Raw genomic sequence first — 14,416 nt, 5'->3', positions numbered from 1 at the left:
GTACTTTAGCTGGGGAGGACTTAGCCGGCTGAGGGGTAAAAATTGGCGGTGGCAGCTTATGTTACTGTTTTATGCCACTGGAGGAATCTGCTTGGAGATTACCTCTTTTCAGACTGGATAGGGTTTTCTCCTTGGTTTTAGCACCACTAAGAATCCCTGAAGAAACTGCAACTTGTGTGTTGTGTGTGCCCAGCTGCCACAACGTACAGAAACTATATTTTCCCAGTCCAGTCTCAGCGATTAGACCCCCTCAGTCCTTGACTAAAGTCCAACTGTTTAAAGTCATAAACCCCTCTCTTTCATGATTGTTTTTGGATAGCCCTTTGAGCAAATTATCTGAGAATTATTTCGCTACGACAACAACGCCCCCCCAACCTAACCGCAGTGCAAAACGCTAAAATACGTAAGATCACGAACAATAAGAGCACAGTAGATAAAGTATTTCCGACGTACTTACTGTCTTCTAATCTTCTGTCATTTACAAAACGAAGAAATGGTTACACGCCAAGTCACCGGGTTTCCAACTGCCAAGTTCGCAAATCAAGAAATGGTCAACACTCCAGAAAGTTGCAACTGAGCGGAAGGTTCTATGTGATAAAGGGGGTGTATTTTTACCATTGGGGTTCGCAAGAAGATAGAGCTATTCCAGAAGATAAACCTGTTTTAGTATTAAAAACTAAATAGTCATTTGTATTAATAGTACAGTTTGAGACATTTGAAAAGACGTTTCGAGTACCCTATTTCAGATTCAATAATTTCAATAATGTCTCCCCGACCTCCTATGGTACAGTCTACCATGGAAATGTGTTTAGAACGTGGGCGGCGGATGTAGCAAGGTCATGTTGTGCTGAGATGACCACAGGAAGTAAAATCCCACAGGAACACCTGGCCACTGGAAAACACCATATGTGTACTCTCCAAGCAGAGGTTCGGCAGTTTGTATGCGTGTTTTTAGATGTTTTTGCATTTTGTCGGGCTTTGTAGTCCTACCTGGCTGAAACAACTCCATATCGTTTCCTTCAAGCCGCAAAAGGCTCCTATCCACTCCTTCTGTTTAATGAATAGAAAGAAAAAAAAACTCAGTGCTATGGCACTTTATCGCTATTTATATATGTGTTCAGTTAACTAGTTTCAGTTAAAAGTAGTTTTTAACATGAATTCCTTTACACGCATATAGAAGTTACACGTATGCCATATTAACTGTTAACGGTAACAATTACTACAATGCATACTTGGAATCTGCATAACCTGAATATATATGTAGGGTATATATATTACATAAACGTTTTCCTTACCAAAATCTTCTTGGAGATTAATTTTTAATACTGATCAGTGTCCAAGTAATCTGCAAGCAGATGCTAAGGTAGCATAAGATAGTATCAAAAGCTGGCCTAGGAGTGTGTAAGATACATTACTAGGGCGACTTCACTCCTCTGTCAGCTTTTGATACTATCTTTAATCTTATGCTATCGTAGGATCTTGGAGATTAAGTTGTGTCCAGAAATTGTATACATGTCCATGATTGAGTTGCAATGTCTAGGCATTCGCTATTGTCCTGAGGAAAGTGCCAGACTGTCACTGGTCATGAAACATTGGCCAGGAAAATACCAATTTCCAGTTCTGGCGACCATATGAAAAGTGCTTCCTGGAGAGCACGGTCTTACTCTCCAAGCAGAGGTTAGGCTCCGCGGCTGTTTTTTTACGTTTTTTTAGTCGTTTTTATCAGGCTTTCTATTTTGTCATTTTTCTTGAAGTACGCCAGCCAGTTAGGTCTTGACACAGCAAGATAAAATACAGAATAGAAAGCCCGATAAAAACGACTAGAAAAAACGTTTAAACAGCCGGAGCCTAACCTCTGCTTGGAGAGTACACAGTCTAGCATGCAGGATTGTACGTGATCATGCACGAAAGTGATGAGTGTGAAGACGACGTTTTAATCTTTTTATCCAGTGTTTTACTAGCCTAATATCCAGCCGTATTATAGCTCCCAAGTCTATTATGACAGAAGAGACTCGGGAGCTATAATACGGCTGGATACCAGGCTAGTCTTTTACTAACATGATGAAAATATTCAGGGAAGATAGTAAGTTGAAAATATTGTCATGTACTCCCGATACCGAATCCATATATGTCATTGTGCGTTTAATTTCTTTTCAAGTTTCCCCACAAGCAGGCAAAATACTTACTAATTCTTTACGTCTGAAGATAGAAGATTAAAACTCTGTACTTAGAAGATGGTCTTGTTGGTATTTTTCAAGATACATGCCGATGCTAGATACAAAATGTGTAAGGTAATGGTTATAGTCCAACGACTGATAAGCTCGGAGGCGCGACAATCCTAGGCCGTCCGGGGGCATGCTCCCCCGGGAATATTGTGAAATCCTGACCCTCTGAAACGCCATTTTATGCATTTTGAAGGGCAAATTTTGCTCATAGACTAAGCTAAGTTAAATAGCATCCAATTAGAAATTCACATGGTTTTAGCTTTAAGCTGGGCAACGCCCCCAAACATCATTTTCAGATTTCCAGTGCCGAAAGCACGAACAGTCGAACTGTCGCAAGGTAGGTACGGGAAAATTTGGAAATTTTTACCCTCTGAAACACCATTTCCTGCATTTTGAGGGGCAAATTTTGCTGGCAGGCATATGCTCAATGTAATGACATTTCTGTCAGAGAAACGTCTTTGAGGGCGACGAGCGCCGGAGAGTCGTGAGCGCCGGAGTCGCAAGCCTTGGCAAGGGCCGCCCGGCGCCCGGAGAAAAATTGAAATCTCGACCCTCTGAAATGCCATTTCCTGCATTTAAGGGGCAAATTTTGCTTGTTAACTAAGCTAGGGTCGGTAAAAAGATTTCTACTAGTTGGGGGACGACGCTCCCGCAACATATTTTCACCATGTCCAGTGCCGAAGTGTTGAGCCATAGCAAGGAATGTCCGGCGAAATTTTGAAATCTGGACTCTTTGAAACGCAATTTCCAGCATTTTCGCGGGTAAAATTTGCCGGTAGACTAGTTAAGTTTAATGAAACTTTGATTACGCTTGACGAAAAATTAATATGAATTACGTTTTACGGTAAAATCCGGTTAGCTTCTACGTAATACGTTAAATCAAAGGGGCCAATATCGCTCGACGCAAAATGCACCGATTACGCTCTACGTTGAATTCGAACGGTCCCGCTACGGAGTACGTAGAATTAAAACCGCCGATTACGCTCTACGGAAAAGGGCTTTGGGGGCCCCCATGTAGTACAACGGAGGATGGTACTCAGGCTAACCAATCAAACAATCCTGATAACTTTATGAACTTTTAGATATTGTTAGTGCTTGCTGTCGACGTACATCTTGTCGCATTGAAGGCGGGACAAGAGTTTGCTACATGTAGCTAAACGCTACTGTTCCAGTAATAGACAAGGAAAAAGTCACCTCTATAAAATTGTATCGTCCGCTGTGGAAGGAAAGCAAAATTTGCTCACAGAAAAATGTTTCTGTTTATTTAATGTAATGGGATGTATCTAGAATATCATTAAGAACACCACAATCTTCGGTTGTTCTGTCGTTTCGGCGTGATAGCCTGGCGTAAAAGACAGAACAACCGAAGATTGTGGTGTTCTCAGTGATATTCTAGTTCCAATCCGTTACATCAAAAATACAAAAGTGAGAAACTTTTGTTTTCATTCCGCAGCGGACAACACAATCTCTATGGAGGTGAGCACTATATTTCCCTGTCTATCACTGGGACAGTAACGTTTACCTAGCAAACTCTTATTTACCAACAGTAAGTCGGCACCAAACTCTATAATTTTATAAGCTTTGTTCATAAACTTGCTACTAGGATTGCATGATGATGCAATGCTTGGTTTGGTAGCTAGCCTGCCGAGGCGGACTGGTGTGCGGCTGAGGGGAGTCGGCCGGCCACCAATATGTCAGTACACCAATGAGAGAGTCTTCCGTGGCTCGTGTACTGATACTAATGCAGCTGACTCCTCTGGCCGGCCGATTCCCCTATCACAATATTCCCTCTATTTGTCTAATTTCTATTATTTTAGTATTTGACCAACGATCCGCGAGCCTGGTAACGTTAGGGGCCAATCGGTTATAACCAAGGATGTTAAAAAAAACTCCTTGCTATATAACCCCCGGTCAAGGGACCGGTAAGCGGTAGCGTTACGGTTGATAACTAATACTGTGTATTAAAAAAAATTGTAGGACAGTCTACTTTATCTTGCCCTAAAATTTCACAGAATCTGAAGGCTTGAGCTAACAAAAACTTCAAACCAAGCTCCTTGGTCAAACAAATTGCGGTATTCCATGTGGCTAGTCTTGATGTGACTTCTCGATAAGCTGACATATCTCGATACTATCTGCTAATAAGATTATAAGGTCGAAGGTCAAATCATGCAAGAAAGCACTCTCAACTCGCGAGGTCTGCAGGGGGAACCAAACATGAACCATACCTTTTTGCATATATAAAATGAACAAATAACCCTACAAAAAGTCATAATATAAACAAAAAGTATTCTGGATATGTATCAGAAGGGAAATAAAAATTATGTATATGTGATATTTCCTTTTAAATAAAATCTTCAAATCGGACTCCCCTGTTTTCCTGATATAGAATGTTCCGCATAGTAACTTTTAGTATTCCCAGAGAGACCGTGCCTGGTCTTGCCCGTCTCGACTCTGCACCAGGCCGTCCTAACTCTTGTGGTTTGCCCGCATATTTTTCTCCGAGTTGTAACCTTCGCCAGAAAATAGAAACGGTAAGTATAACAACTAGAGGCTTTACGTTGTGTTCGTGGTTTGGGGATGAATTTGGCAATCGACTCTTGACGAATACCGCTACCAAGCCACTCCATACAGCGGCTGTTTATGTGGGGAGGGGAGTGGTGGTGCAGGGGGCACAAAGTCAACTGCCTGTATAGATCTGTATACCTTTGATTGCCTTTGATACCATCCTCAGGAAGAAGGCGACGCCTGTAGCTCGGATCTTCACACTTACAGAACGTACTTCTCGCTCTCCAGCTTGCAGCACCACTATAACTATTTTTAAAATTTAATGTGTTTCTTCCTATTTTCCTGGTTAGTTTTGTTAAAATTCATGAAAATTCACAGGTTTTTGTACCGCGCCAAGCAGCATGACTTTTCCAGATAGCATTGTCTGCAAAAACTTGTGAATGGGCGATGATCAAAACAATACATTTGTAGTCGTTTCACGGGTTCGCTTAAAAGGCTGGGCTGTCTACCAGGCCAGGCTGCCTGGCCTTTCTACCTGGCCTGGCTATCACGTCAGGCTACTAAGATCCCCCCATTCATAGCCCCATCATGTGGCACTCAGCCAAAATAGCTGATTGACAGGCATAGCAATTGCTAATCTCCAACACTGCTGGTGACCCAAGGTTGGCCTGTCCACTGGCTGGGCCCATCGGGAATGTGTCTGGGAGGCCTTCTTTGCAGCGTGTCAGGAACACATTCAAGTACTGTACCAGTACTGTGTTGGGTAAATGCTTTAGGGTGTTAGACCTAGAAAACAGAGGTCCTGGGTTCAAATCTATATCTATTTAAATCTAAATCCTTTGACATGTCACAAAATCTGTGCTGTTAACAGTATTTTCCCCACTCCAAATTGTACAAGGGGGTCGGAGAGATTATTGGCAGTTAGGAGAGGATTGGGCTCTGTCCTGGACACAAAAATTGTACAGTGGATAACAATCCACAGCCTCAAAAGGCTATGTGACTACCGAGATTGTATATGTCAACATGGCATACTAGCATAGAGAACAAGGAGGTACATGTAATTATACCCCGCCCCCTTGGTCAGTAACGTTACAAGTTTAGCTTTACAGTGATTTATCAATTTTATGCTCTTCCTTCTTGTTGCACGAGCTGAGATAGTTTCTATTCTAGAAGATAGATATTCAATAAAGAAATAAATTTCTGTTGCTGGCAAGCCCATTCTTACACACACACACACACACACACACACACACACACACACACACACATTCACACACACACAGACAAACATACACACACACAGTCCTGGTACTTGTGTTCCTGACAGCTGCAAGGAAGGCCTCCCAGACACATTCCCAAGGGCCCAGCCAGTGGTGGACAGGCCAACCTCCTGTTGGAGATTAGCAATTACTATGCCTGTCAATCAGCTATTTTGGCTGAGTGCCATATGATCGGGCTATGAATGGGGGATCTGAGTAGCCTGACGTGATAGCCAGGCCAGGTAGACAGGCCAGGTAGCCTGGCCTGGTAGACAGCCCAGCCTTTTAAGCGAACCCTCGTTTCACTACTACATAACAAAAGGAATCGCTATAATTGAGTATTTTACACCCTCTGCCATTGCAAAATGAGTCAATTTTCATGAAAACAGTGCTAACTGTCCCTGTTTACTTCATGAATTACAATCAACTTGTCAGCAGGTAAGATTAGGTTTTCCAAAAATAATTATATTTCAGCCAAACCATAGGTATGGTGAAATATATTGTATTCGTAATGTTTCTTTCTTTCTTTCTTCTTTCTCCTGCCAAATCTTCAAATCGAATCAACTCCGCTGTTTTTTAACCGATTGACTTGAAATTTGGCACAAAGGTAGAGTAAGCCAATACCCTTAGGTGTTTTTTTCATTTTTTTCATATCTGCCTTTGAAATGATTTTATTGAGGTTTTTGTCAATTTTTATGTATATTTTGGGCTCCTGTACCCTGGTATTACAGCCGAATGACATGAAATTTGGTACAGAGGTGCCCTGATCATATGCCCACCCAGATTTAATAACAGTTTTGGTATACGGTACAACAAAATGCTTAATTTTGCGATTTTTGGCCATTTTTTGACAAAAAAGGCACATTTTTGCCTCCTGTACCCTCGTTTTACAACCGAATGACCTGAAAGTTGGTATAAAAGTGCGCTTTAATTTTGTGCGCATGAATTCAATAACAGTTCTTCCATACAGTACAACATAATGCTTAATATTGCAATTTTATGGCCATTTTTAGCAAAAATTGGACATTTTTGGCTCCTGTTCCCTCGTTTTACAACCAAATGACCCGCAATTTGGTAAAGGGGTGCTCTAGATATTTATCCAAATGACCCATGTATAATTTTTGGCATGGAACACTTTAAAATGATATATTTGGGCATTTTTTGGGTCATTTTCCAATGGCCAAAGGGGTCAACGACCTCAAGGCATATTGTTGCATGAGGGAGATGGCTGAAATATGCTGTATTTGCTCTCAAGCAAATGTCGGCCTTTCTAGTTATCTTACTGTCTGCTTTTTTTTTGCCGGTCCCTCCACTACCACTAGTATACTAAAAAATTCTGGGGAGAACCCTTTTCGTATGTTTTCTCATAGTAATCTTCAACCAGATCCATGGTGCGTGATGTATACTAGTACATATTGTAGTATCAAACTTACCTCCAGTGCCTGTTTGACTCCCTTGGCCTGGTATACTCCCTGGCCAGCTTTGATACTATCAACATGGCACCGTAGGATCTGCTTGGAGATTATTCTCATAGTACTTCTCATAGAATTTGTGCAAGTGCTTGGGCACCCCTGAAACCTGCCAACCATTTCTCCAGCAGGTGTTGCGATTAACAGTCGTAATACTGTAAAATGCAGAAATGTTCGCGGTTTTCGTGGTGACCACTCCACCGTGAACTTAAACCACCGCAAATATTTTTCTATTATAGTATGAGACTGAAGTCTATGGCGCTACCACAAACTTAAAACCACTGCAAAAAATCCATTTTCCCGTTACCGCGAAAGTAAATCCCAGCAAACTTAAATGCATTTACAGTACAGTGTAGCTTCTGCCTGCCAACTTTTTCTGCATTGCAAGATGTTTTTTCAACTATTTTTCATTTCTTTCTCCAGAATAGAATGGATGATGATCCAGGTGATCCCGTGGACAGCAGCTTTGCTGCCAGGTTCTTTGAGGAATTACGTAGCATGAGATCTGAGGGTCTTCTGGTGGATGTGACCCTGTGTGTAGAGGGGAAGGAGATCCCCTGTCACCGTGTGGTTCTCTCTGCATGCAGCAACTACTTCCAGGCCATGTTCAGTGGAAACCACAGTGAGAGCAAAAAGGACAAGATAGAGATGGGAGGGGTGAGTGCAGAGGCTCTTCGGCTGTTAGTTGACTACGCCTACACGTCTAAAATCAACATCAACAAAGACAACGTCCAGTCCCTGTTCGTAGCCGCCAACATGCTCCAGTTCATGCATGTGGAGATGGCTTGTGAAAAGTTTCTAACAGTAAACCTGAGTGCAGACACATGCATGGCTACCTGGGCACTGGCAGAAAAGATGTTCTCTGAAGAGTTGGCTGACACAGCAAGACACTGTGCCATCAAAAATTTAGAAGAAGCGTGCAAGACTGAAGAGTTTCTTCAGCTTCCCATCTACGAGTTACAGAGATATATCTCAGATGTTGAGCTTCATGCAAAGAAAGAGGAGCAAGTTTTGGAGGCAATCATGCTCTGGACAAGACATGACCTTAAAGAACGACAAAGAGACCTCAAGGATCTTCTTCAGTGTGTCTGCTTCTCACGCATTGACAAAAACTACATAAAGAACATTTTGAAGGAAGACAAAGTGTTGGCTAAAGTTCCTGGGGTGAAGAAGCTAACAAAAGACAAAGCTTTGCATCAAAACCTTCGCACAATCACTCAAAATGACATTCTGGTTCTCGGTGGTGTGAAAGACCACTACTTGGCGGGGGATGTCGGTATGAATGACAGTGTTTACAGACTGGAGCTTGATTCCAATTGTGTTGACAGTAATCCGCTGCCACAGCAAATACAGGAAAGTGTGGGCTTTGCGGCCTGCGTTCTTAAGGACGACGTCATTGTGACGGGTGGAAATAAATCCCTCCGCCAAGCATGGAGGTACAAGCCATCACAGAAGTCTTTGATGTGGCTGGGATCCTTAAACAAAGGCAGATGGCGGCACGGGATGGCAGTTTTGGAGGGAAAGGTGTACGTCGCTGGCGGTTGCATCCGAGTGGATGATGATGTATGCATACTAGCTGATGTCGAGGTGTACAACGAGAGAACCAACCGTTGGAGGAAGGCAGCCCCACTTCTAAAGGCAGTGTGCAACTTTGGCTTGACCAGTTGCTGTGGAAAACTCTACGCATTCGGCGGAGTTGTTGATCCCACCACGCACATGAAGACGGACTCCCTTCAGTGCTACGACCCCTCCCAAAACAAGTGGGTGTTCAAAATGCGGATGCCGACGGCAATGGGGAACATCAAAGCCTGCACAGTCAACGACGAGATCTACTTGGTTGGTGGACCTTTGGAACGGGCTATGCGATTCCAGCCCAATGAAGACTCCATGTGTTACGAGGACATGGCTGATAGGCTGGCCCCGTGGGACCACTGTAGTGCTACGGTGTGCGGCAGGGAGATCTACATCACGGGCGGACAGACAGAACCAGAAATTGTGGAGCTAAATCTGTCCGAACATTCACCAAACCTAAGATTTCTGCATTTGGATAACCATGCAACGGTCCAGTGCTTTGACACCATCCTTGACACCATGGTCACCATTAAAGATCTACCTTTAGCACTGGATGGACACTGCACTGTAACTATAGCCAAAGACTCAAACTAAGCCTATCAATAGCAATGCTGTTGAACATGTCTATGTAGCTGACTGTTTTGTAGAAAGACCGGTCGTTTACCGCAATTATTTGTGAATGTAGCTGGATGTGACTGTATGTAACAAAGGCAGCACATACTAGTAGGTCATAGGCCATGTACAGCCCATCTCAACACATACAGCTACTCAATGTTTTTGTCATGGGGGATTCTGGCATACAGGCATGTGCAGGTATATGCTGCCAGGGAAAATATCACTTTGTAACCCTATTCATGGTTTTTAACTGCATGCACAACTAGATGCTTTTTTTGGTAATGTGTCAAAGGGAAAGGAATTTACTAAAAGTTCTTGTCTAGACTAGAGTGACCATGCTTGATTCATGTCCAATCCAAATGAGTCAAATCATAGTTCATGGTAGAATACACCCATGATACAACTCCGGCACTGCTTGCGCAATGGTAACAGTGAAAAGGAACAAATGGTGGCAGACAGATTGGAACAAAATTATGTGGAGCATCTAAGTAAGGGATCCTTTCTGTCATGGAGGAACAGTTCATGTCTTCTAAATTTTGACATCAACTTGATAAAGTAATAAGTAGTTGATAAGATAATTCGTTACTTATCAAATTAGGATCTTTTTATACATTTTACATTATCTTAATATGTAAAAACTTAACATGTAACACTTGTATAAATGTTTTGCAAACTATACTGACATAGTTTTTTTAGTGCTTTTTCGTAGGAATTCCCTTTTTGGTATACATATTCATATACTTACATATCTATCAATATCTTCTAGTTTACTACAGTAGGAAATGATGTTTTTTCATCTCACATTGATGTAGATTTAGATTCTTTAGTAGAGTATGTTTGATTAAGAGACTGGTGTTATAACTTGGAATAACATAGCTCCTGAGTAAGCTATCATATAAGCATGGTGCATACTATTAATAAATTTATTGATACTTACAATATTTCTTTTTTTTTCTAAGTTTTTCTTGTTCTGTGCAAGTTAGAAACATTGGTTACTCTCATTTCATAATAGTTTTTCTGAGATTTATTGGTTCATGGACGCCAGTCAGAATTTGGTTGCGCAATCCCTTTTTTTGCGCAGCCTATTTGCCAACTCAGATATGGCACTGCGCTACTTTCGCCGAAGACAGGCTGTAACATCAATGGGTCAAATCAACACCTTGCTTATGTACTCTCCAAGCAGAGGTTCGGGTCCTACTGTTATTGGCATGTTTTTCGGTGTTTCGTTGGGTTTTCGATTTTGTACCGTTTTCTTCGGTCCACACAATCAGAGAACAGGTGTCCTGCTTACTGTTAGGCTCCCTGTCGGTGAGTGTAAAGCTGAGTCAGACGCGAATCTTTAGTCTACTTTGTTCATTTGTGCTAGAGACTGTCTAGTAGAGGACTACGATGTGTAGTACTATAGAGGCCTTACACACGCTATAATCCATCTTTTTGGCTTCGCTTAGCCCTCTAAGGCCCTCTACATTGGGCAGACGTGAGAAAGTAGCATGTTGAGTTGATTATCCACTACAGTTTGATTTGGATGGACGTGGTCTTTGCCCCACTGGCACACGCTCATGTCCCACGTGTCTAACACGACCACGTCCGGATCCGCCCCGAACATCTCCCGTATCTCCTCCGTGATCTGGTACGCCAGCCAATCGCTTCCTGTCAGGTAGAACAGCATCATTCGAAACTTGTGCTCCCTCGTGGTTCCAGTCCTGATGAAGACGTGTGTACCGGGGTCCCTGCGTTGAAGGCGGTGGATGGCGTGCCGTATGGCGTGCAGTCGCGACCGGATCATGTCCAGCGGTTCTCCCGCAAAGTGAGACCACAGGCTCAGGACTACAGCCGTGTTCGGCCCTCCCTTGATGGCGTCCAGTTGATCAGCAGCGTAACTCAACTCGGAGAAGTTAAACCAGGTTCTTCCTCTGAAAGGGACGTGGTGAAACCGCCAGTAGACAGTGACGTTCCAGTTGGTGTTGTGTCCACTTCTCAAAACTAAATCATGAAAAAAATACATATCAAAAATGATACTCTTGGGTCAGGAAACACTCTCCGCCATATTGGTGCCTCTATTTGCAATTCACTGAATTGTAGCTCGTAAACTGAACATCCTTCTTGATGTTTGTTGGAAACCTTGGAATGTTCATCGGAAACCTGGGCTTTGAGGTCATCTGAAGTGTCCAACGATCTCTAAATGTCCCTTTTTATTTTCTAGCTACATGTTTACAAAATCGAAACACCGAAATGAATAACGGCTTTTGAAATGGCAATTTAGATCACTTCTAATGTGAGCCGTTTCGCGGTTTATATTGCGCATGCACATCGAGATGCACCTACGTCAAAGGTGAAGGTCACAGACAAAATTAAGGATGGTCTAGACAAAAATGTTTTCGCATGTAGGAGAGCCACCATCTTTGACATATTACCCACAATGCATTTCGCTGAGCATACGCAGTTTAAACGGCAAATCAGATTATTTTCAAGACCTCCATAACCACAATACATCACGACTGCACATGCGCACTTGCTTCTATGGTGACAGGCAGGTGAACGAGAAAAACTGGACTTGAGGACGTAGAAGAGCCTTACACTGAGTATCATGGATGCATATCGCTTCAATGGAGTGACATTTTTGATTTAACAGGGGTAGGGAATCTCCCGAGCAGCCCTCGTAACCCCTGCTTCGCCTATTGGGTCAGTTAGTCCTCACTCATAGTGAGCAATTGGGCTGGTCTCAATCATGATGTTTCTGACCTAGGGCGAAGGGATGCTGTTACAGTTTCAATCATGTAACCCGTAACCATAGAGTGGCCTTCAGGCCTTGTTACGTGGTGACCATGGAGTAAAAAAAAAAAAAAACAAAGAGTAGTCGGCAAACCTGGAGTGTTTGGTTTGATGTTCCGTAGCGTTAGCATCGTCTGCAGCTTTTCGTACCACTGGCGAATGGTGGAGTCACCTTCAAGTGGGGAAAAGAAGAAGAAAGGTTTAAAGCAAATATACTGTTGATGCTTTCTAATAGTGTTATTAAGAAAGGCAAAGGACATGTTTGAAGTCAAAGCTGTCAATAGTGTGCAGAGTGAGTGACACAGCACTGGAACTATGTGATGGCTTATTTGAAAGAGCTACAGTCATTTTTATAAAATTGGAGGAGACACAAGTGAGCTACAACGGAGCTGGAGGGTGTTTAGAACTATCTGCCGCATTAGCAGCATTGCTGACAATTAGACGGCACACACAACGCACCATATAGGTAAACGGTTTTATTAGCCAGGCACCGTTGGACGTCCGTTGTTTCAAAAACTCGCACGTTGCAGATGGATGACTTCCAAACCCCACGTGACCAATGTCCCTGGGTACCCGGGGCCAGAGAGGCAGACTCCTTCCCAGGACACGCCGGAAGATCTACAAAACTGCGCATGTCAGGCGGAAGGACGCGGATGGGCACCGAAATGTTTGCTTCCAGCTCTTCTTCCAGGTACGGCCTGTGAAAAAAGCAGAGGAGAGAAAAATTGCTGTAGCACACTGTATGATACTTTTAAAACAATAAGCAGTTTATTAAAAAATCACGGGTCTTAGTGGCAAGTGTGCAAATGTTGACACACTGGCAGTACCAAATCCGTAGGTGTTTTGGGCACCTTCTAGAAAGATTAGCCGTGAGGCTCGGTGGGCGTCACTCCACCGTCATGGGGGCAGGAGCATGGCGAGTATCGAACTCAGGACCTCATTCTGATTCCATCGCTCTAGCCGTTGCGCCATACCGACACTCCAAGCAGTTTATTGATGCATGTAAATTATCATGAATTAATTACATGAAGCGTAACGTGTGCCGGGAAGACAAATTTTGGGATAAACTCTAAGACGGAACTTTGTTTGCTACACATATAGTTGTAAACTTGCGTGAGACCTGTTGAAAATACTTACTTTTCGAAGAGCTTCTTCTCTTCTTGAGACACAAGGTCCAGTAATCCAGAGTCTTCGCCTAACCAGACGCACTTTGAGATGCTGTCACACGGGAGGCTCTTCGGTTTCCTACAGAACCAGGTCCCGTTCACGCTGGGCTTTGAGAAATCACACTGTTGTTGGGCCGGGAGGCGGGGATAGGGAGAACTGAAGCACCGAATTCGCTCTTCGGTGGCGTTTGGCTTCATACCGGCAAACGTGCATTGGAAGAATCTCTTATTTGGAATAGCTCGCAACCGCTGGATGACCTGCACTGCTTCACTCGGATGGACGAGTTGGACCCGTACCTGAAATGACACGGGACAGTTGAGAGCGAAAAAGGAAAAGGTGTTTACACAGAAAACACAGGGAAATGTATATTAGACAAATTAAAATTTCGATCATGAGAGGCAGGCCACCAAGTCTTCTTGGATCTACATGACTCGGTCGAAAATTGAAATAGAGCAGAATGCTACCGAGGTGAACTTTACCGGAACAAAATACGAGTGCTAAGCTGAACATTGAGATCCGAGCGAGACCCTGGATAAATGTACATAACTTGACACGAAATAGGAAATGATGAAGCTGTGCAAGTGAAGACTGTTAAAGTGGGAAAACATTTCATAAGAGAGAGACTCCAACAGGAACGTACCGAGACGCTCCCTACCCAGTAGAGCGGGAACTGCACGGTGTAGGAGCCGTTATCGTGGTCGGTCACGCGCCCAGCGCTACTTTCCTGCAGCGTAAGGTTACCGATCAGCCTAGCGCGGAAAAAGTCTCCGCCGCGGGTCTTGGGTCTCCCTTCTGCGTCTCGTGCCGTTACCCTCACCTCCAGGACGTCTCC

At 43.4% G+C, this 14,416-nt stretch overlaps 3 protein-coding genes across 7 annotated transcripts in view; 1 reads left to right on the top strand and 2 right to left on the bottom strand.

Annotated features, from left to right (window-relative positions):
• Positions 1–596, bottom strand: part of LOC118415871 (kelch-like protein 24) — a 4,206-nt gene extending 3,610 nt beyond the window's left edge. Inside the window, exon 1 of one of the 3 annotated variants that reach the window (XM_035820729.1) lies at positions 454–596. The gene's annotated coding sequence lies outside the window, so the exon portion shown is untranslated. The remainder of the gene's footprint in view (positions 1–453) is intronic. The other 2 variants (XM_035820728.1, XM_035820730.1) reach the window with 2 other exon arrangements.
• Positions 597–3,573: 2,977 nt separating this feature from the next.
• LOC118415866 (kelch-like protein 6) lies at positions 3,574–10,576 on the top strand. Of its 3 annotated transcripts, none has more exons than XM_035820721.1 (2): positions 3,574–3,701; positions 7,882–10,576. In XM_035820721.1, the coding sequence occupies exons 1-2, from the start codon at positions 3,696–3,698 to the stop codon at positions 9,622–9,624; spliced, it is 1,749 nt and encodes a 582-aa protein (XP_035676614.1). In that variant the 5' UTR covers positions 3,574–3,695; the 3' UTR covers positions 9,625–10,576. The 3 variants fall into 3 exon arrangements, with proteins under 3 accessions (XP_035676614.1, XP_035676613.1, XP_035676615.1); XM_035820720.1 differs by lacking the exon at positions 3,574–3,701 and adding an exon at positions 4,611–4,756; XM_035820722.1 differs by lacking the exon at positions 3,574–3,701 and adding an exon at positions 4,619–4,756 and having other exon boundaries at positions 7,887–10,576.
• LOC118415868 (NXPE family member 3-like) lies at positions 10,232–14,052 on the bottom strand. The gene is made up of 4 exons (XM_035820723.1): positions 13,555–14,052; positions 12,877–13,115; positions 12,512–12,589; positions 10,232–11,628 (listed from the first exon to the last, which is right to left on the bottom strand). The coding sequence occupies exons 1-4, from the start codon at positions 13,779–13,781 to the stop codon at positions 11,108–11,110; spliced, it is 1,065 nt and encodes a 354-aa protein (XP_035676616.1). The 5' UTR covers positions 13,782–14,052; the 3' UTR covers positions 10,232–11,107.
• Between the last annotated feature and the right edge of the window lie 364 nt (positions 14,053–14,416).

The sequence above is a fragment of the Branchiostoma floridae genome, chromosome 5, assembly GCF_000003815.2.
Source record: "Branchiostoma floridae strain S238N-H82 chromosome 5, Bfl_VNyyK, whole genome shotgun sequence".
Taxonomy (NCBI): Eukaryota; Metazoa; Chordata; class Leptocardii; order Amphioxiformes; family Branchiostomatidae; genus Branchiostoma; species Branchiostoma floridae.
Note: the sequence above shows the minus strand (reverse complement) of the source record. Positions and strands in the feature narration are given on the sequence as shown.

Coding starts and splice junctions, on each gene's coding strand:
- LOC118415866 (XM_035820720.1), top strand. CDS start 4,613: ATGTTCCGCATAGTAACTTTTAGTATTCCCAGAGAGACCGTGCCTGGT. Junction 4,757..7,881: donor TTCGCCAGAAAATAGAAACG/GTAAGTATAACA, acceptor TTCTTTCTCCAG/AATAGAATGGATGATGATCC.
- LOC118415868 (XM_035820723.1), bottom strand. CDS start 13,781: ATGAAGCCAAACGCCACCGAAGAGCGAATTCGGTGCTTCAGTTCTCCC. Junction 13,116..13,554: donor GAGAAGAAGCTCTTCGAAAA/GTAAGTATTTTC, acceptor CTTTTTTCACAG/GCCGTACCTGGAAGAAGAGC. Junction 11,629..12,511: donor CATCAAACCAAACACTCCAG/GTTTGCCGACTA, acceptor TTCATGATTTAG/TTTTGAGAAGTGGACACAAC.